This window comes from Larus michahellis, chromosome 4 (assembly GCF_964199755.1).
Source record: "Larus michahellis chromosome 4, bLarMic1.1, whole genome shotgun sequence".
NCBI lineage: Eukaryota > Metazoa > Chordata > Aves > Charadriiformes > Laridae > Larus > Larus michahellis.
The window spans coordinates 55,960,135-55,981,809 of record NC_133899.1 but is presented as its reverse complement, the minus strand read 5'-3'; the positions used below and the strand labels follow the sequence as shown (position 1 = coordinate 55,981,809).

Sequence of the window (21,675 nt, the reverse complement as noted above, 5' to 3'; positions counted from 1 at the left end):
GTGCTGCAAGACAGCAGGGTTTCCTCTCACACAAACCGCTTACTCTGGGTCAAGCACCCTCTCACTGAGCTGGTGCACTTGTGTAAAACAGAAAGAACCCTAAGGAACTGTGACTAAAAGGGGGTAATTTCCTGCCAGGTGAGAGATGAATCTGTTCTGAAAACGTGGTCCAGCACACATCAAAGGCAGTACAAGAGCGCTTGTCTGACCACGCAGATGGAAGAAAGAGGAGGACAAAAGAGGTCCTCCCTGTTTCAGAAGTGGTAAACGATAAGACTGGCTCAGAGGTAACACCAGACAGCAGCAGCTGCAGGCTGGCACAGCTGTTGATGCTATGGCTGGATTGCTGGGAGCCAGTCCCCTCCAAACTGCTAAACACAAGGTTTGTGCCAGGTGTGCCAAGAGACCAGACAGTGCTTAACATCAAAAGCCTCCAGTGCAGAAGTGCATTATGCTTAACCACTCTTTAGTAGAGTTCTGGGAAAATCCTAGCTATTGCTTCACTTTTAAAGACAAAATCCATATTAGCCTTGGCCAAAAATAAATTAAGTCACTGTGCTAGACTAAGATGAAGAGCATATCAAAGTCAGTAACACAGTGATCAGGCAAAACATACTATAAGCTGCCCCAAAATAAACATTTTTAACTGCTTCCTGAAATACTTCAAACAACAATACAGACAAAAATGCATACATGTAACATGAGTCCCTTCCTGAGTGCACCTTTTAAATTATGAAATGGGTGCTGCTGGGTCAACAGTACCAGATGGAACACAGATATAAACGTATTTCAACTTAGTAAGAAACAGTTGAATGACTTGGAAAAAAATCATTCCAGGATAGAAGTTTCCTCAGCTAATACAGGTGCTGCATTTCCCCCTTGGGTCTCTGCGGCTTATGAGGTAGCACTATTGTTTCACATTCAGAATCCAAACCCATCTGCACACACCAGTATGATCTCAGCAATTTATATCACTTATAAGTGAAATTACCAACCAGCACTCTAGGTAACAGTACCAATCCAGCTGCATCTTCTATCTCCCAAAACACGAGTGCTAAAATGTAACTAAATACAATGACAAGAGGGATGAATATTTTACATTTTTCAAATCCACCAGCAACCATGGGAGTTCTAATATAGATAAAATACTGTCTGGGTCCAATTGAAGCTATGGCATCGTAAAAGTCAAAGTGAATCTAATCAGCTTGATGCTGAAAATGGGGTAGCAGCTGGTCTATCTACATTAGGACTCCCAGTGCTGCCAACACTAATCAATATTAGGTCATCATCCTAATCTTTTTGCCAATCCAGGGACAACCATGATTTCTATTTTGCAACAAGGCTAACAGAAGCAAGACAATCTGAACATAGTCCTGTCAAAGCATTTATAAATGGAAATGATTTTAAAGGCATAGCGTTGATCTCATACCACGGTAGGCTACAGAAAGCATTTTAACATCTCCACAGGAAACTGAATGTGTAGTTGTGGCACACTTTGGCACGTCTGTGCTACTCTTAATCTGCTCAAACACTTTATAATTGGTCAAAACACAACCATCAACTTGCATTAATGACAAACACATGTTCCCGTGAATCACAGACACCAATGCTGTAAGACGAGCTGTTACCATCTCCCCCTCGCTCGTACCACACGCTGGACAAGACACACGCTCATTTCAACTTCTAATCAACTGTGCCAAAAATGCCCAGCAATCCCTCGTCTCTGTCTGCAAACAGAGATGTCTCTTTCAGGTGCGTTACTCAAACGAGACTTGTATTTTTCAGCCCGAAATTATAAACGTATTGCGGCCGGAAAAATCCCCCTATCCACGTTTCCACTACAGCGGGCAGGTGCCGGGAGCGGACGCGGGCGCAGAGCTGACCGGGCAGGCGAGGCTGCCAGCCCCGCCGTCCCCCCCCGCCACCGGCCTGGCTCCACCTCGGCAAGGGGTGGAGCAGGGGAGGAGAGGGAAGGGTTGTGCCCCCGCCCCGGGCCCCACCGCGTGCGGCCCCGCCTCCCCCCGCACCCGCGGAGGGCGGGCTCTCCTCACGCTTACCCTACGGTGGTGGTGGGCGGCAGGCGGCGGCGGTGCCCCGCGGCCTCGAGGTTCTCGCCTGCCCCGGTCCCCGCCTCCTCGGTGCCCGTGAGCGCCGCCTCTTCCCCGGCCCCCGCCTCCTCCGCGGCCGTGACCGTCCGTGCCGCTGCTTTCGGTCGCTGGCTCGGCAGCCCTCTCCGCGCCGCCGGGCCTGCGCCGGCCGTGCCGGCCACCTTCCCTGCGGGGCCGGCTGCCGCCGCGCTCGGGCTGCATGGCCGGGCTGCGACCTTCCCTCACGCCGCCTGTGGCCGGGCCGGCCTGTGCCGCGCCGGTCCCCGCCTACTCCCGGAAAGAGGCCGCGCGCGGAGGGCGAGAGAGGGAAATGGCGGCGCCCGCGCCCTCAGCAGCTCCCCCTGCCTGCGGCGCCGGCGCCAGGACTACGGCGGCCGAGCGCAGCCCCTGCGGCCCGTCAAGGAGCAGCGCGGCGGACCCGGCGGCGGGGACCCGCGGTCCGCCCCGCTCCGGGGGCCAGGCCCTGGCGGGCACCTCACGACGTTTGTCCTTGTACCCTCTGCAAGCCTCAGCGAGCAAGGAGTGAAAAACAAATAGCTTTCCACATGTATTTAAAACAAAAATGCATTTAATGTCTAGAAAACAGCACTCTTGGCTAAAGCCGTATGAATCATAGAATCGTTTGGGTTTGAAAAGAACTTTGAGATCATCGACTCCAGCCATTACCCTAACACTGACAAGTCCACCGCTAAACCAGGTCCCTAAGCACCGCATCTGCATGTCTCTCAAATACCTCCAGGGATGGTGACTCAACCACTTCCCCAGGCAGCCTGTTCCAATGCCTGACAACCCCTTCGGTGGAGAATTTTTTCCTAAGATCCATCCTAAACTTCCCCTGGCGCAACTTCAGGCCATTTCCTCTTGTCCTATCACTTATCACTGGGAGAAGACACCTACCTTGCCACAACCTCCTTTCATATTCGTAGTTGTAGAGAGCGATAAGGTCTCCCCTCAGCCTCCTTTTCTCCAGGCTGAAAAATCCCAGCTCCCTCAGCCGCTCCTCATAAGACTTGCTCTCCAGACCCCTCACCAGCTTTGTTGCCCTTCTCTGGACCCACTCCAGCACCTCAATGTCTTTCTTGCAGCGAGGGGCCCAAAACTGGACACAGTACTCGAGGTGGGGCCTCACCAGTGCCCAGTACAGGGGGACGATCACTTCCCTAGTCCTGCTGGCCACACTGTTACTGATACAGGCCAGGATGCTGTTGGCCTTCTTGCCCACCTGGGCACGCTGCTGGCTCATATTCAGCTGGCTGTTGACCAATACCCCCAGGTCCTTTTCCGCTGGGCAGCTCTCCAGCCACTCTGCCCCAAGCCTGTAGCGCTGCATGGGGTTGTTTTGACCCAAGTGCAGGACCCAGAGTTATCTTTCTGTAGGAAATGAGGGAAAAAAGCAACCGAGCCGGGCTGACAGGGCGTTGCACCCAAGCCTGCGCTATGTGAAGCACATGACGTGATTCTGCAGCCTCTGGAGGAGCATCTTGCTCTGAGGACACAGAGCAAGCAGGGACATGGGAACCGCCTTGTGCTGTACAGCCAGGAGGGTTTGTCCTGCTCTGCTTGAACTAGGCAGGTACCCGTGCTCTCTTCAAGGAAGTTCACCAGTTCCCTAATGGCAGGCTTGCTCAATAGCTCTTGAGCACACAGGCTGTCTTTTGACAACACACATTAAAACATCAATCTGGTTTTGAAGGTTTTTTAAACCCAGTAGTCCTTACAGCAAAATGTGACCAAAACTCCTGTACTCTGAAATAACGGGCTGTAGTGTCTCTGCACTACTACCTGTGGTTAAGCGCTGCTTAATTCTGGGGCATAGCATGCAGCAAATCAGTAAATTAGCTTAGCACGACTCCAGCGCAACACAAGCAAATAAATCAAGTAGCAGGGAGCAGCACTGGCAAGCACATTGCAAAGACATCTAAATGATGCCTCCTGCAGCCAGCACAGGTCTGGCAGACCCAGTGCTGAGCTAGAGCTAATAAAAGCTGGCAAACCCAAGCTGTGCCTGCATCTGTGGTGCAATTAATCTGTGACACGAACAATCTGCCTGCAGATAACTATAAGCCGACTATATGTACAGATTTAACAACTCACGTTAATTAATACTTACAGCTAGATTGAAAAAAATATCGCTAATATTTGGTAACAAATAGCAAATATCATTACAACTCACAAGCGTGAAGTTCATGCATCAATAATTATGAGACAGATAGCAAAGTCATGATACTGTACATGTGCATTTTGATTTTGTAATTTAATTTTGATCTCCCTGTTATTATCATCTCTTATGATAGACAATTAACATAAATTATGTTACCATAGCACACAGAAGCCCCACTCAAAGGCACTGTTGCCTTGAGTGATACACAAATAGAGAACAAAAGGTAACACCGCCAAGTGTTAACACAGACCTGTGAGACAAAAGATGATAGAGTACGAAGAGATGATGAGAATGGTCAACATGCCAAGAAGGGATCTTTGCATACTAGCAGCTTAGCTACTGTTAATTTGTATAGGCATCACAATAAAACAGCCCATTAGGGAGGGAAGGCTTTGCAGGACAATAATGAGAGGGCTTTTTATTTAGAAATTAATTATAGTTTCTATACCATATTGCCAGCGTTCCTCATGCCTGCGTCTGTTCAAACCAAGAACAATTGTGTCAGGACAACAACAATTTCTGCTTCTCCTGTTGCTCTGAATCTGCAATACACATGGGGTATCTTCATCAGTCTTTCCTCCTAAATCCTAGTGTTAGGGAGGATAAGTGACCTAAGAGGAGGACACACTTGCTACCTATAGCAAAAGGCAAAGCATTACAGGGCACAGCATCTAGGCAATTTCTAGTCTCCTCTCTTCTGAGAAAAGTGTCATCTTCTGCAAAAAAAAAAGGCAGAAAGTTCAAACAATCTCCTAAAATCATCCTAAGCAGCTGCTCAACCCCAGGTGCTAGGCAAATGTAGAAGTGAGTAGAGGTTTATCCACGTGCCTGAAATTTATAGCTGGTGCCTTTTTAAGACCGTTTCTAGCCTTTCCTGAAATCTTGCAACTTGCAAAGAAGTCACGATCCCTGGCCGTGATTCAGGTCTACAGCTGTGAAGGCCTGGAGCGCAGCCCCCTTCTAGGAGCACTGTTGGCTATGTTAGAGTTTAGCTGGCTGAGTCCAAGGTCAGCTGCTCAGCTGATAAGACCTGTTGTGAGGAAACTAGAAGCAAGGGCCTCCCTCGCCTTTCCCTCGGGAACTGCTTTTAAGCTGAGGCTGTACCGCCGGCCCTCGCCTGTGCTACATCGCAGCTGGCCACCAGCAACATCTGCATCTGGTCTCCTACCTCCTCAGTCTTGACTCTGATCCTGACTCGGACCTGCTGGCTGGGCTTCCTGGCTTGGTCTTGGACCTGCTGTGTAATCACTGGACTATGTCAGACCCTAATCACTGTCACTGGCCTTGATCATGAGGCAAATGTGGTTCTCTACGTCCAGCTTCTCGGTGAGATCGCTGCTCCCACCTGTCTTGGTATCATGCTCCACCCGTGGCTAACCTTCCCTTGCAGAGTAGCCGGCCCTCTCTGCCCCCTGACGTTGCCACACTAAACTCATTACTGCACTGCCACGTTCAGAAATTTAATCACACAGAACTGTTGACATGCAGAACAACTGTTCTGACTGTTCATAGAAAAAGAAGCATGAGCCATATGAGGTAGCAGATTCATCTCTCACAGCTCAGCTACCTTATCACAGCCATGCAGCTGCTCCACACACCTTTGTTTCTTGTTAAATGAATTCCTACACTTCAAGGTTGTGTAAAGATTTGTGAAGCCAGCGCGCCCAGCCATCAAGACAGCTCTGGCTTGAGGGAAGTCTGCAGAATGCAAAACCAGGATGAACTTTCTTTCCTTGCATGGGGCTTGTTAGGACTGCTGTGACTCTTCAGTTATTCTTGGCTGCTAGACTGTCTCTGGAGGCTGTAGAGAGCCAAGCGTACAGATGGTCAATGTGCAATATTATGAGTATTACTAAGCTGCAAGGCCTATACCTGAACTAGAATTCTGTTGAGTTAGGTTCGATATATGTTGTGTATAAACGGAATATAGATGTACAAACATCTAAATATAAGATAGGAGATGACAGACACACACAGATGGAGGAGAACCATTTTGGATAGTATGATAGACAGTGGTCTCAGTACACCAGGAAACTTAACCATTATCGAATGTCATCACAACAAGAGATAATCATTAGGGAGGGTTTGAAGAAGAAAGTTGATAGACTTCTGTGGATATTTAGGACACCTGGGACAAAAGTAAAGGAAACAATGACAGAAAATAAAAGGACAATTAAAGAAAATAAGATGCTTATCTGAAAATTCAACAAGTGGGTATAAAATACCAGTGTATTCAGCTGATGAGAGGCAGGACCTGACTGCTTGGTACAAGACATAGATGACAACATGTGGGAAAGTGATAGGCTTTGAAAGCTTGCCAAGACCAAAGAAAATAATGTTCTGAGAGTTAGTATGAAAGAAGTGGTGTGGATGAATGGGGAGCGCCATGTAATAGAGATCTGATGCTGAGAGAATCCTAAAGACTTAGAGTTAGACTGTAATAGGTGATTTATGTGATAATTTTATCTCAACCTGTGTCTGCTTTGAAAAAAGGGATCATCTTACTGGTTTTGTACTGGCTAGATGCCCAATAAACAAACGGATAATTTATCTTTAATTTCTGACTTAAAAAAAATAACTACTATTTGACTATTCCAAAATTATACAGTCTAGCAAGATTAAGCATTGAACAAGTGATTAGCATCATCTGTTGTGATGGAATGACTCAAAAAATAGCAGGTACCTGTGAAAGAACCAAATTGCCTAATTCAGGCATGCATTCACTGGGACAAGAAAACAGCAGTGAAGAACGTAGGAAGGGATGGACGTCAGAGGCATGTATGCGTTAATAGAGTGACAGTGGTGCCATTTCCACCTTTCGCTGCTTATGCAAGTATTAATTGGTTTTGTTGCATTGTTTCTCACTGTGGTAATCCATTGCTGATTCACTCGCCCAAACTACCCAAACTGCACTTCCACACCTCATCCAGTCTATAGATCTCTGTCCCAAGATCTCCCAATAGAGAAAAGTCTTTCCTGCCTAATGTATTTTTCCAAAAACATCTTCTTGGCCTTGCCTGCTTCCTTAACTCAAAGATTCCCCCTCAATTGCCCCAAGCACTTCTAACACCTAATTGTTTCCCACTGCCACCATATCAGCGTGGTTCCTAACTCCCCATGCATCTTCAGTTTCCTTTTACTCTCCTTCTCTTGTTGGTGACTTCTTCAAATTTTCCCAAAGATAATTTCTGAAATCTCAACATGTCTTCTACATAGTACTGTAGGAAACAGTGACTCACTGTCTTATTGCACTGCAAAATTTTAAATGTCTGTCTTTAAGAAGTGTATCCTAAAGTATTCAAAATATAAAAGCTGGCATGATTGAATGACTTAAGAAACAATAGTTGTTTTGATTGCATTTAAAAATGTCATAAGATACCAGAGTACGGTGTCCTAGAATGTACATTTGTGCGTTTTAGTTATATTCACAGTGGTAGAAACAATAATCAAAATGCAAAAAGCAAGCACAAATAATTTGATAGATGCTAACTCTAATGGAAGTCTGTGCTACTTAATGAGCTGCCTTTTTTTCTGTTTTTTCCTTTGATTTCTACAGCTGTCTCCAAAAGGATATTTTCGAGTACAGAAAGCAAGATCCTGATGATAATACACCAAGAAGAAGAATGGAAGTAAATTTATTCAGCAATTCTACTGTTGTAAACAGTTCATCCATCAACCATAAGCAGTTAGAAGGGCATAGCCTCCTGGAAGTCATTACTATTGCTACTGTAACAGCAATTGTAAGCTTAATAACCATAGTGGGAAATATTCTTGTAATGATATCCTTCAAGGTTAACAGCCAGCTCAAAACTGTCAACAATTATTACTTGCTCAGTCTCGCCTGTGCGGATCTCATCATTGGAATATTTTCTATGAACCTTTATACATCTTACATACTCATAGGCCACTGGTCTCTTGGAAGCCTTGCCTGCGACCTGTGGCTAGCACTGGACTATGTAGCTAGCAACGCCTCAGTAATGAACCTCCTAGTCATCAGTTTTGACAGATATTTTTCCATCACAAGGCCTTTAACTTACAGGGCCAAGCGCACGCCCAAAAGAGCTGGCATCATGATTGGTCTGGCCTGGCTGATTTCCTTCGTGTTGTGGGCACCCGTAATCTTGTGCTGGCAGTATTTTGTGGGCGAACGAACAGTACCACCTGAAGAGTGCCAGATACAGTTTTTATATGAGCCCATTATCACCTTTGGTACTGCAATTGCTGCTTTTTACATTCCAGTGTCCGTGATGACCATCCTGTATTGCCGCATCTATAAAGAGACGGAAAAACGTACCAAGGACCTTGCTGAACTGCAGGGTTCGGAGTCTGTGGCAGAATTTGAGATGATAAAGCCTCAGAAAACTTTCCTGAAGTCTTGCTTCAGTTGCAAGCACCAAAACATAGTCAAAAGAGAGAGGTGTCAAGCTTCCTGGTCTTCATCTAGTCGAAGTACATCAGCTACGGTGAAAGCCTCTCAGGCAGCGAGTACTTGTAACGACTGGGCTAAGGCTGACCAGTTAACCACCTGCAGCAGCTATGCGTCTTCAGAAGAGGAGGATAAACTTGCCGCTGATTCCGTTTTCCAAGTAACTTACAAAAGTCCATCTAAAGGTAAGGCAGAAGAGTTTAATGACAGTACGGATGTTGTTGTCAAAGACCAACCTGAAGAAAATGATTTTGAGAACCAGAAATACTTTTTGTCACCTGCCAAAGGCCACGTACAAAAAAGTAAAAAATGTGTGGCCTATAAATTCCGGTTGGTGGTTAAGGCTGATGGCAGCCAGGAAGCCAACAATGGTTGCCGTAAAGTAAAAATAACTCCTTGTTCTGCTGCTCTGTCAAAGGATCCTTCCATCAAAAGCATGGATCCAAATATAAATAACCAAATCACCAAAAGGAAACGGATGGTTCTTATAAAGGAACGCAAAGCAGCACAGACATTAAGTGCCATTCTTTTGGCTTTTATCATCACATGGACTCCCTACAATATCATGGTTTTGATCTCCACATTCTGCTCTGACTGCATTCCCCTGACACTGTGGCACCTTGGATATTGGCTTTGCTATGTGAACAGCACTGTTAACCCCATGTGTTACGCCCTCTGTAACAAAACTTTCAGGAAAACTTTTAAGATGCTGCTTTTCTGCCAGTGGAAAAAGAAAAAAGTGGAGGAAAAACTATACTGGCAGGGCAATACCAGACTGCCATAATTGCTCTTATATAAGGGATAAGAGGCAAAATAGATATTGACGTATCCTAGTAAACTGACTGTAATGCTGTCTCTTGCTTTATATGTCTAGGGGTTAAAAAAATCTGCAGAAAAGTAAAATTTTGCATGAAAGTAGTGTGCTTGGGATAAAGAAGTCAGTGGCTGCTGTGAGCAGCACAGGATGTTCGTGATTTTGCAGTAGGTCTGTGCTAAAGTTATTGTTTGGGGTCTTCTGTCCTTTCTTTCAGCATGAGAAAGTGTAGAGGAAATTATAAACTACTGGAAATTAGAGTGGGATGGTCATCAGGTCAGGTCATCCAGTCTGTCTCCCTGTTTCTTCCTATAGGTCCTTTCTTCCTTTCTAGTGTATTGTCTATTTAGTTTTCAAGGTACCAAGCAATGGAGCTTGTACTACTTCTGTTTTGAGACTTTTCCACCTGCTGTTGGAATGAAACAAGGACTATTTAAAGGGGTAAATGTTGCACCCAATAATATATGTTTAGGGAGATTCATTATACTTCAAATGAACACTCGTATTATAGGAGAATGTAATACTGAGAAAATTTCCACTTTAAGGATGACTTTTCTGGAGACATAGGAAGGGCTCACAGTGGAGGAAATAGGTAATGTATTTTGTCTATGAAGAAGCCAATCCTAATCTCAGTTCCATCATGAAAATCACTGTCATCTGTAAAAAATGGTGATAATGAGCAGGTACCTCTGAATTTCTCCATTTTTCAATGCTTCTGTATGCTATAGTGACAATGGTGCAAATCAGAACTGACTGTAAAGCATAATGGACATAGTCTATCTACTTTACCACATAAGGAAAATCTTTCTTTTCCAGTCATCTCCTCTGTTGTGCTTCCCCTTGCCCCAAAAGTTTCCATTAATGATGGAATGATCCAGAACAAGAGAAAAATATGTATTGATGCCCTGTGCATTTACCTATATGTTATGAAATTATTTAAAACAGTGACAGAATTGGCCTTTCTGAAAGAAGAAAGATTTTTAAAGCTATTAAGGAAACTTTGCACTTTCATACCGCTTTTTAGCTTTAAATAGCTTTACAAACGCTAATCAACATTAGGTGTTTGGAAATAACAGTTTCTCTCCAGTCACTATCTTCTAGTCCAGCAGAACCATATCTGCTACAGTACTGGGGGCTGGAGTCAACTCCTCTGACAGCTGTGGCTTCTGGGACTGGGCTGTACTGGCCTAGGTACAATGAGCTGAGACTCTGGCCACTACTTGCAGTTTCCCAGGGCTTTGGGTATGTGGTGAGGACGTTTCTGTGTCAGGGGTGAACTGCATGTCTGCCTGATGTCTGTGTTGCAGGAGCCCTGTGAGCTTGACTGAATGTGTAAAGCGAAGGGTCTGCCTTCAGCAGGCGGCCATTGGAACAGAGCTGGTGACCTGTTTCCTTGTGGTGGGAACAAACGTGAAGCCTCAGAAAAGGTCAAAAGAAAACAAAGTTAACGGCAACAGGAGTCATAAAGAGTCAAGTCCTAAAGTAAACAAATGTTTGTGAGTAAATGAGGACGATCTCCATGTACACAAAGTTCAGATTCAGCTCTAGCCTTTCTATCAAAATTCAGGGTGAGATACTCTGGAATATTAATTTGGGCCAATCTTCATATTATATCTACTTAGATGTGCTAGTGGGACATTGCAGTGGTGACATGACCCAGTTGCACATTTCAGGGATTGTATTAGTCATCCTGAATGTACCATTGCTCTCAGTGAAATTGTTCATATAATTTATTAAATTATCATACCATCAAAATGTTTCCCTACAAATACATAATTCCTCCACGTCAACAGCCACAGGACAAGTAATTAATATTTTTATCCCCAATCTCCAAAGGGTAGAATTGTGTCAGTGAAAGATTAGCACTGTAGTAATGTAAAAATATGTTCTGTAAATTCACAATTGATTTTGTAACATACCATACTGTGCCTATTATTTTTTGCACATTAGCATATGATTGCTTATTAAAGGAAAGTATGGGTCTTTATAAAGACCCTTTCATCAACTTTCCTCTGTCACTATCCAGAGCTTTTCTTGTGTACAGTAACTATGTACAAGTTGGTTATTATAGTGGGTTTATTTTATATTACATTGGATCAGGCATTCAGTAAACTGTGTTTGATTTTTAGCAAATGAACGTGGCCCTCTGTGGCACAAGCTGTAGTTAAAGGCAAAATTTATGAGGTAGTAACAGTTCCTGCTAGCTGCAGTGTTGTTGCTAAAGTAAAGCATTGGCTTCTACTGAAATTAAATGGGACATTTTTTGTTGGTTTTGGCTTCTGTTGAACTAGAGCGTTCTGTAAATGTTTATGGACTCTGTGCTCAGTAAATGTATTAGAATACACGGTGATGGATGCAACAATGTTGGTTCAGTGTAATTGTGAAATATGTGCTCAAACTATGCTGCTAGCACTTCACTGTGTGAGACGTTACGTGGCCAGACATGGGTACATTGTAAATACCTAGAATTATATAAAGTGGTCTGTGTTGGCTTTATTGTTACGTAGAATGTTTATTCTTAAAAAAATATCAAAATTGCAAAAAGAAAAACGCGATCCTCATCAGAGAATCAATTAGTGCTTAATTACATTTTGTTTTCAAATTATATTTTGTTCATTTGAAAAGTGCTGTGGGACTTTTACAGTGTAAAACAATCTTCTTATCTGTATTTCTGTCCTTTTAATGAACCTTTTACTGATCCTATAATTGGTTATGGTCTCAGTCATGGACTTGTGGAAGGATCTTTTTTTGTAAAATTACATGTTATTTATACATAATTACATACACATACATATATATAGATATGTATGTCTGTATTATCAATATAGATGCATAAATATACATCCCTAACTAAGCTTTTCAGAGACACAGCATACTTTAATATTTTTGAATATTGAATTTTTCCACAAACTGGGGGTATTGTTTTTGTCTCTCCCTTCTCATACATGCCAGCCTCCCTATATATTCCAGATCCCTGTAAATTATCAAGTAACATTCATTTTCTGTAAATGTAATTTATGTTTGCAGTTACAGTTGTGCATTTTCTGTGACTACTTAGCACAGAGCGAAGAGCTTTGCCAAGGACGGAAAGTCAAGATAGAACATAAATGCAGGTATTTCCTTTGTAGAAAAATCCTGTTGAATTGAGGAAGGATGAAATCAAAGGGATTATAGAGAAAATACTGTAAGAATCTGTAAAACATGATAGAGCATATTTTGCCATTAATTGTATAATTCAATTGCTAATCATGCTTATCTTACCCAACTATGCATGTCAATTAGTAACTGCTATTAACTGTTGAAAGTTATTTTTATATGCTGATTTTTGTTCCTCATCTCTGTTGTACCCATAATGAGACCTGCTCTGGGATATATGGATTTGAGGAGTTTAGATTCAGAGACAGTGATGCACTTCAAGGCAAAATCCTAAATTGTACTTCCTTATCACCCTTTAGATATTGTCCCAGTTTTAGAGCTGAGTCCCCATCTCTAATTTAATTATTCTGATAATTCTATAATTCTATTTCCCACATAGGGCTTTTCTCTGAAGTCTTTGACATTGCCTCCTTGTCGTATTTGAGAGATGACCTGAACATGTCAAACTAACTTAACTGATAAATCCTCATGCAAATATAACAAAGGATAGTCACATACCTGAAGGAATAAAAATGTCACTGGGATGTGGTAAGTATGTAAAATTTAAATGAGAAGTCATTACAAAAATTAAAGAATCTGGTATCAATCTGGAAGATGCTGCTTTCTCATAGAATGCATTTGTTATGAAACTGGATAACCAGTTTGAAAATTAATTGAATACCTGTGGAATTTTCAGATTCTGGATTTTAAATAGAATTTTGTAAGATGCTTCCTCACTTGTGGTTGGAAACACAGTTTCCAAATCACCCCTTCATAGTGAGATTCCCAAAATCTTCATGCTGAAGGAGAATTTTTGGATGCTTCTTTTACTCTGTAATTTTTAGGGGATGTACATACTTCTGCCTTCTCTAGATTCTTTGCTGTAGGAAAACAAACAAACAAATGGAATGGTGTAACTTTCCTCTGAAATTAATTTTCTTTGCTTTCTATAGAGACAGAAATAATATGAAGGAATCACTTGGGCGTAGTGAGAAGCAAATGCACGTTTCCTCAATTGTACATAACAATTAAGCTGGAGTTACCATTTGCTTTGACATCTAGGTGCTTCTCTGTTAGAAGGGACTCTGCCCAAAAACCTCCATACTGCTTATGCCTCTTTGATATTACAGAAGGTTGGGGTTTTTTTCAAAAAAACCCTCCCATTCAGGGGTGCTTGGAGGTGGAAATCAGCCATATACCTGTTGCTCTAGACCTTGTCATGCTTCCTCATTTTGGTGGGATATTTATTTGACCAAATAATTTTTTTTCCATCAGATATTCTTGGGAGTGCCCACCTCCTTTGTTCAAGTATGTGCAGGTGGCAGTATAATTAGGAAAGGCTAAGAGAGAGGATAGGAGAAATGTAATAGGGAAAAGAAAATAGGAGCAGACAGAATAGGAACCCTCATGTTTCAGACTGTGATTTTGCTGATTCAGTGTTGACGGGCAGCTGCTCTCAGCATTGTTCTGGGTATCTGGTCATTAAGATTCAGGATGGAGAAAAAAATCTATTCAGTTAAAACAGCCTTTTGCTAAGGAATTACAAAGTAGAATTTAGTCCCCTTTTTAAGGCTCCATGTCCTTCTCTTTAAGAGCTCTAGAAAGAAGTGCTGGTGGGTGTATTGGAATATTCTTATATATTTCCATACACTACTTAGTCCCAAATCCATCTCTGGTAGTCATTTCCATCCATGCTTTGTTTAGAAGTGTGGGACATACCTCAGTCCCTGAGTTCTATTAAATGTCTTTGCTTGAACTGAATTAGTCTGGTTTTGCTTGGAGACTTCTTGTTATGAGTTATTGATACAATTTAATCTAATACCCATACTGGAATTTCAATGTCAGCATAAGTTTGTAGGGTGCCAGCTAATACCAGAGAGTGCCTCCAAACCTGGGCAGCTGGATTTGAGCTGCTGGTGCCCAAGTCATTCATACAGCTTATTTGCACAGTCCTTTCCTCCACAACCCTCCAAAAGAGGCCAAGGGTGGGCTGCAGAGCAGGTTACTTGCCTTTGAGGATCAGATGCAGCCTGCTGGCTTTCAGTTGTGTCATTCCATGTCGAGTATTCAAAACACATTTTTGGAAGATGCGTGAGAATCTGTCTATATAGCCAGGAATTCAAGTAACTATGGGAGACAGGCAGCATTTGGGTGATGTTCTTGTATCCTCATTGCAACTTTGGAAGCATCCTGATAGACTTACAGCAGAACCCACATTAAATTGACTCAATGACGTAAACTCAATTCGGCTACTGTCCATTTTTTCCCCATCACACTTCTGTCTTTGAACACAATTTCAGGGGGAAAAAAAAAATCAGATGCTGAAAAATAGACGTAAATACTGTATTAGCCTCACCCACATAACATATCTGTATAACATTCTGAAAATGTTACAGTGCATTCTAAAAAATAAAAATTGTTTTCTTGGCTTTTCCACTTCCTAATTAATGTCTCTTCTTAAGTAATCCTGGCAATCTTGGTCTTCTCAAAACACAATACAATTTATTTTCTGTGAAGTAATTTTCATTGAAATTATGAGATCTCCATTTCTAAATTAAAAAGCAGGAGTTTGCCAGTATCTCTTGGTTGAGTTTCTGTAATTGAAATATCTAAGAAAAAATACAAGATATTCTAATTATTATCCTGAAATTTTGTATAATGCAACAATGAAAACTCTTCAGTTGTCATACAGTTATTCCAATGACATAGACGTGTGAAGTAACAGCTGTAAAAGAAATCAAGGTCTTCAAGGTTACCAAAGCTGAAATCCTTTTATTTATGATTTTAAAACAGATGAATTTATAATGAAATTTAATTATTTTCTCTTTATTTTATAACTAGAAAAAAAGACACTTTAAATAGCGTCAGGGTTGAGTGCCAAAATGATTGAAGACAGCAAATGTGAAATAAAGCCAACGCACTTTTTTTCTCACAGTTGTATTAAAAAAAACAGAGAAAGCTGAAGCACATTGTGGAACAGGGAGAAGCAACAGTCAAAACATGGTAAACAAAGTGGACTCATATTCAGAAAAAAAATGGAGCAAAAAGTAAACAATTGTGAAATCATTTTGATCTTTTTAAAAAATGTGTTCACTGAGTTTCTCAGGAGAAAAATTCAGAGGAGTTGAAAGCTTTGGATTAGTAGCTTTAAATGGGAAAACTGATGATCCCATTAGCTCTGGGTGCTCTAAAAAGACAGAAGGAAAGGAAAGCCTGTGCTGAGTACTTCATTGTGTATGGGATGATTAAAAAGTAGAGATAAATAGAAGAGTCAGTGAAGGGGAAAAAAAGCCATGGGAGATGAGGCTAATTTCAATTTTATATATTAAAATACCTTTCACTAAAGGTAAAAAGGAAAGGCCTGATGCTGCCCTACAGTATACAATACTCTCCAAAATGCATTTTGTAAATATAGGTACTTTGCTAAAAATTTCCTTCCTGCATGATATGTGAAGGCGTGCAATTGTAGGAGATCAACTGTGAACATTCATACTGGAGCAAAACCTTCTGAAATGCATGTATATTCATGTATATCTCATACAAGATATCATATCCTGGATTTCATACCTGACTGCTCTTTTGGCTAAAATACTATAAAACTAGTTATTTAAATCTTCTGGTAGAGGCCTTAGTTTCTGACAGTGACTTCTCACTTGTGTGGTTGGTAGATGTCTATGTCCCGGTCCAGTCCTGGACAATATGCTATCATAAAGCTCTTGCAGAGGCCCAAATTAAATTTTCAGTCATGATTACTTAGTGCAATTATTCAGTCAGTGTGAGTTCACTTCAGTCACTAGACAAAGAATCCATGTTCCCTTCAAAGTAACGTGGCTTATCTAGAGTTCAACTTTCTGACATGGACAGGACTTGGTTGGATATGATACACTGTGGTCAATGGGTTTGATCATCATCCATGCAAACTTGCACAGACGTTGCCTGTTGCAGTCCTTTTGCCAGTATATCACGTTCCTACGGTTTAGATTTGCTCCAGCACACGCATCATACCACCAGCCTCCTCCAGGAACGCCACTGAGTTCCAATTTAGCACAATTCTGAAAGTAATTGTCGTTGTCTCTGTCCTTGGTGGTGAACTTCTGGTTGTCATGGAGATAAGCTTCCGTGTCCAAGGTCAGAGCATCAGTGGCGTTGCCTTTGTATAGACCAACCCTGATTCGGTATTGAGACTCTTCATCTTCAATAAGGAATGGTTCGTACTGTCCCCATTTGATTTCAGCGTTTAGGCTTACAAGTTTCACTCCAAGCATATATTTCACAGAGCTGCTAGTTAACTGGTGCATATATTCATTTCCTAACCAGTGGTTGTCATGAACGGAGCCAAATCCGTATTTGTAATCCTGCCAGGTCCTATCAAAGTCAACAGTACTATTGGCGGTAATGTGCTGGATTACTGTCCAGCCACCATCCTGCATGTTACAAGAGACAACAATTGGGTCCTCCTTTGGTTGGATGATGTAAAGACCATCCCTGGAATTTCCTTTGGAGCGCTGAAATATCTCAAAACAATCCCTTGGATAGTCTGAGTAGGAAAAAAAAAGTTTAAAAGTAAATTTCTGTTCAAATAGTACATTTTATTTATTGAACTCTGTCCTTTAGAGTGAGTGAGTGATTGCCTTCTGACTGGAAGCTGACTCTGCCTTCATCTCAGCTGGTGGGCACCTGCTTAGCTAAAGGGGGAAGATTTCAGGGCAGAATAGGCAGGAAATGTTCAGAAGTTCAAAAAAGGGTTTGTTACCCTGTCATACAACAGAAGTGTGATTTTCCATTTGTGACAGAAATATGGTTGAAAAGCCAAAAGTTATGTAAAGACCATTCCTTTTCCTCCTGTATTCTTCCAGTTTGACTAGTCAGCAAGTTTGCAATTCCCTGTGCCATGTCTTGGGCCATTGTGTGCAATTACTAGAGCTAGCCTTATCCTCAACAAATAAATCTAATTTCTGTTTAACCAATTTATTCTTCAGGCACTTGTAACATCCCTGCGTTAAATTCCAATATGTATGCCATGTGTTCATTGATAAAAGGGGGATATTAAAGCACGTTTCTTGCTAATACAAAACTTACAAACATCTGAGGATTTTTTTAGGAACAGTTCTTGTCACTCAAACTCCGGGCTAAATCTTACCACTGATTTGCAGGTGTAACTACAGTGCTGTGCAGTGCTGAACACCAATATCAGGAAAACAGGCGAAAGTGCTTTTCCACTTTATTGCTTATCCAGTAGACTCAGAAGGTGATAAAAATGGCATATAAGGCTTGGGATGATGCCCTCTATTGGGCTGAAATATATATATATATATATATACACTGTGTTTTTTAAATGTAAGTTACTTATAAGGTAACTTCTTGCTGTAGTGTAATATCAAGCATCTCTGAGACTAAGGCACAATAGTCTGCTTTTTTCAATTGACTTTGAGACTTCTAAGAGCCAGAATATAATTTATTTAAATATAAATTTATGTATGTATGAATTCATATATAGAGAATTCCCTTTGTAGAGAAGGGTGTTATTCAATGTCTGTTCCATTACTCAGAAACGTGTTTCTGAATTGAAATAACTCATTTCTCCATAGAGTTGAAAGACATGTCATTATACTATGGAATATTTGTAATCTATATTTAACTAAAACTTGACAATTTTAATATCTCTGTAAGAAAAATTCCTACAGACCACCCATGATGTAAACTGACAATTCTTCAGACCTATGAAATCCTATTTTCTGTCCTGACAATGACCGATAGGACTTTAGATACTGCATTTATAACTTAGTTTTTCCTTCTGGGAAACTGGGATAATTCAGGAAAAGCATGGCAAGATGTTCTATCTTTTTTTCTTTTTTCAAAAATTTGCAAAAAAGAACCTAAGGAAAAACATTTCCAAAGATAAAAACTTAAAATAAAACCTCAGAAAAAAACCTCTTCTCTGCCCAAACCACTGACCAGAGAGCCCCTGCTGATCATTTTACTGAACGCATTGTTTTTCTTTTCCTGAACAGAAAACAGAGTCTGAAAAGAGTCAGTCTCATTCTATGGTCTCTTGATCAACAGATCAAAAGTACACTGAAGCCCCCAGCTTCCCAGCCTTCTGGAAAGAGAAAGGGACCATGACTATTTTATCTGCTACTTGTCCTGTAGGGAATTATATCATGCAGTCTTCTGAATAGAATTATTAAATTTCTTCTCTTCCAACGGGAAAGCACTATAGAATTCAATAACTGTCACTACTCTGTTAGAAATACTCATCTGGTTTCCAATCTAATTTTGTTAATGTCCACTGAACATCTTTTTCTTTCTTTTGTCATGTTTTCCTTTAGTTAAATAGTGCTGCTTCTTGGGTAACAAGCCCCGATGCACCATGAAGATAACTATACGTTTAATCAGCGTTTGTTTTGTTAGGGTAAATTCTGTTAGGATAAATAACCTCTTTTATTATTTAGTGTAAGATAAAACTTCTGTTCCTTGATTGTCTTAGCATTTTTTCTGCACCTCTTCACTGCAAATTAATCTCCTAGAATGTGGGTAAAATTTGCACACAATATTGCAGATGGCCTTATATAGTGCCACTGATTCTTCCCAAGTCATATTAAAAACATCTCTGTTGATATATTCTTGGATTGCCTTTTTATTGCTTATTTTCCTTTCATCTAGAGTTCGGTCTTTGGATCTCTTTAACTGGTAAGATCCTCACCTTGCAGTAAAACCTAGAATTTTGTACTTTATTTTTCATCCTAAGGGTATTACTTAAGAATATCTGGTAATTTTTTTTCTGTAACGTTCTCATTCTTTGTATTGACATTTCTCTATTTCATGTTATCATTAAATTTTATCAGCATATTCCTATTTTTGCATCAGTATACTTAATAAGAATACTGAAAAGATCACTTATAAGTAAATACTTCCAGTCTCCCCTTGGCTTTATAATTTACTTTTCTACCCAAGTCGTAGCCATTTTCTTTTCAATCTCTACTGAAATAATAATGTAACCCTACCTTCTCTGATTTAATATTGTATGAAGTATTTTATCATAGGCTTTGTAGAAGTCCAGGTGGACTAAACCTGTTAAATAGTATTATTCATCATATCAGTATTGTGTTAAATATAGTCTTTTATATTTGATATTCAGAAGTTTATTGGTATTTCTGAGCCACTCAGGGCAGATTTACAGGAGTGTATAGGCTTTCCAAGGTCTTACTTTTATGCCTTTCATTGCCTAATAGAATCTACAGCCATGAATAGAATACTTTAAATCTCAATACTATCTGTATGACATAATTAAATAACCTGAAAGAGCAGAACCATGTACATGACTCTGCACCCCAGTTGTTAGAACATTCACCTGGTAGACATAGCCCGACTCAAAACCTGATCCCATGATTTTATAGAATGATTATTTAGGTGATTTATATGGTGAAATCCAAGCCAGTGATATACACAGTGACACTTGTATTTGCCCTTCTCAGTGAATATTATTCATGAAAAATGAAACAACTTCTATAGACAGATAATGAGAAAATCATTTAGGCTGACTGCTACAGGATTCACTTGGAAAATGAATTTTATAAACCCTGAAGTGCCATCAGTCAGAGGAGGAAAATGAATCAATATCACTATTCTTTTTGTGTACATTTTCTGTGGGACCTACTCTGGTAAATGTATTAGAAAACCTACCAAGCTGGGCCTTGCAAGCTAGGGATGCCTCAGTTATAGGTACCGGTGGGATTTAGGCACTGAGGTGTTAAATGTAATGTAGATATGATTGTCCTAAGAGTAAGTCTTCAAATGTCACAAAATAATTTTTTACAAAAAAACTATTAATTTCTCCTGAATTAGAGGGCAACTGAGCAAGGCTTTTAAAGATTCTGGACTTCGGGGCAGGACATGTTCATATTGCAAAGTATTTTTGCAGGGCTAACTTTCAAACGCATTGGCAGAAAATGCTATAGCAAAGCAATAAAGTAAAAAACACAGCATGCATCCAAATCACTTGCTTTCTTCATGAGTACCTTTTTCATTGGTGTTACCCAGTCTCTCATAGCCTCTTTGGGGGAGAAGGTGGGCATTAGCCAAGACTGCTACCTCTGTGGTGCTCACTGACACAGTGCAATGAGAGAGCAAGAACAGAATAAATCCCGCTGAGCTCATCAACATCTTCCTTCCGAGTCAGTCCTCCTGCGGCAATACAGAACTGTAACACAGACCGGAACTGAAAATGGAAAGATTTATGACTTTTAGTATGGAAGTCCTGAAGGAGAAAGGTATTGAAATACCTAGCTTCAATATAATGGCCAAACTGGCTTCTCCCATCTTTCAAGGGCCTCTCCTTTTCCTGATGTCTCACACCCTGTTCCTGACTGGTCATTCCTCTGACACAGAGCACGGTGCTGCGACACAGAATGTCTCTCACTGTACCATGCTGGTCAATGAAACATAATGTAATTTTGTGTGTCATAAAGAGACAGAGAAAGTAATGTAATGACAAAAGAAAAAGCACATCTTATATTTATTAGAATTAACTTTTGCCAATTCCCTGAGTCCAAATTGCACTGGTTGAACTGGCAGAAACAGTAATACTGGCTCTGATGACTGTAGTTCAAACAGTACTTAAAGACATGGCTTTCTGAGTGCTGGGAATATTTCCATGCACTGGAGAACTCACTTCAGCACACCTGGACTACGTTTTTTATGAATTTCCATCTACAGCTTTAAATAATAGGTTACAGGTTTAAATCAGATTATTTTTGAAAAAGCTCAAAAACCAAGCAAAAAGAACTTTTCCTCAGCCTCTTCAAAACCCACAAGGATTCAACATATTGAATCAGAACAGTTTTGAGGCTCATTTTGTCCTCCTTTTAGGGTTACACATCTGGTACCCCTCCATCCAATATAGCAAGAAGGCTTAGGCTGTTACTGGACTAAATCCTGGGGTCCTCACTTCGGCAAATCCCAGCCTGACTGAAGAGGAATTTCTGTATCAACGACAGCTTAGACTGAGTCAAGGTGACAAACGTTTCCCATA

At 41.0% G+C, this 21,675-nt stretch overlaps 3 protein-coding genes across 3 annotated transcripts in view; 1 reads left to right on the top strand and 2 right to left on the bottom strand.

Moving 5' to 3' along the window:
- Positions 1–2,410, bottom strand: part of AVEN (apoptosis and caspase activation inhibitor) — a 100,009-nt gene extending 97,599 nt beyond the window's left edge. Inside the window, exon 1 of the mRNA XM_074584988.1 lies at positions 2,058–2,410. Coding sequence (XP_074441089.1) covers positions 2,058–2,309 — 252 coding nt within the window. The 5' untranslated portion in view covers positions 2,310–2,410. The remainder of the gene's footprint in view (positions 1–2,057) is intronic.
- The window catches only part of CHRM5 (cholinergic receptor muscarinic 5), a 50,914-nt gene extending 40,533 nt beyond the window's left edge, over positions 1–10,381 (top strand). Inside the window, exon 2 of the mRNA XM_074584987.1 lies at positions 7,826–10,381. Coding sequence (XP_074441088.1) covers positions 7,893–9,479 — 1,587 coding nt within the window. The 5' untranslated portion in view covers positions 7,826–7,892 and the 3' untranslated portion in view covers positions 9,480–10,381. The remainder of the gene's footprint in view (positions 1–7,825) is intronic.
- A 6,099-nt stretch (positions 10,382–16,480) lies between these two features.
- Positions 16,481–20,807, bottom strand: LOC141742512 (fibrinogen-like protein 1-like protein). Its single transcript, XM_074584989.1, has 2 exons — positions 20,663–20,807; positions 16,481–17,181 (listed from the first exon to the last, which is right to left on the bottom strand). Exons 1-2 carry the CDS (start codon positions 20,805–20,807, stop codon positions 16,481–16,483), a joined length of 846 nt encoding a protein of 281 aa, XP_074441090.1.
- Positions 20,808–21,675: the final 868 nt, after the last annotated feature.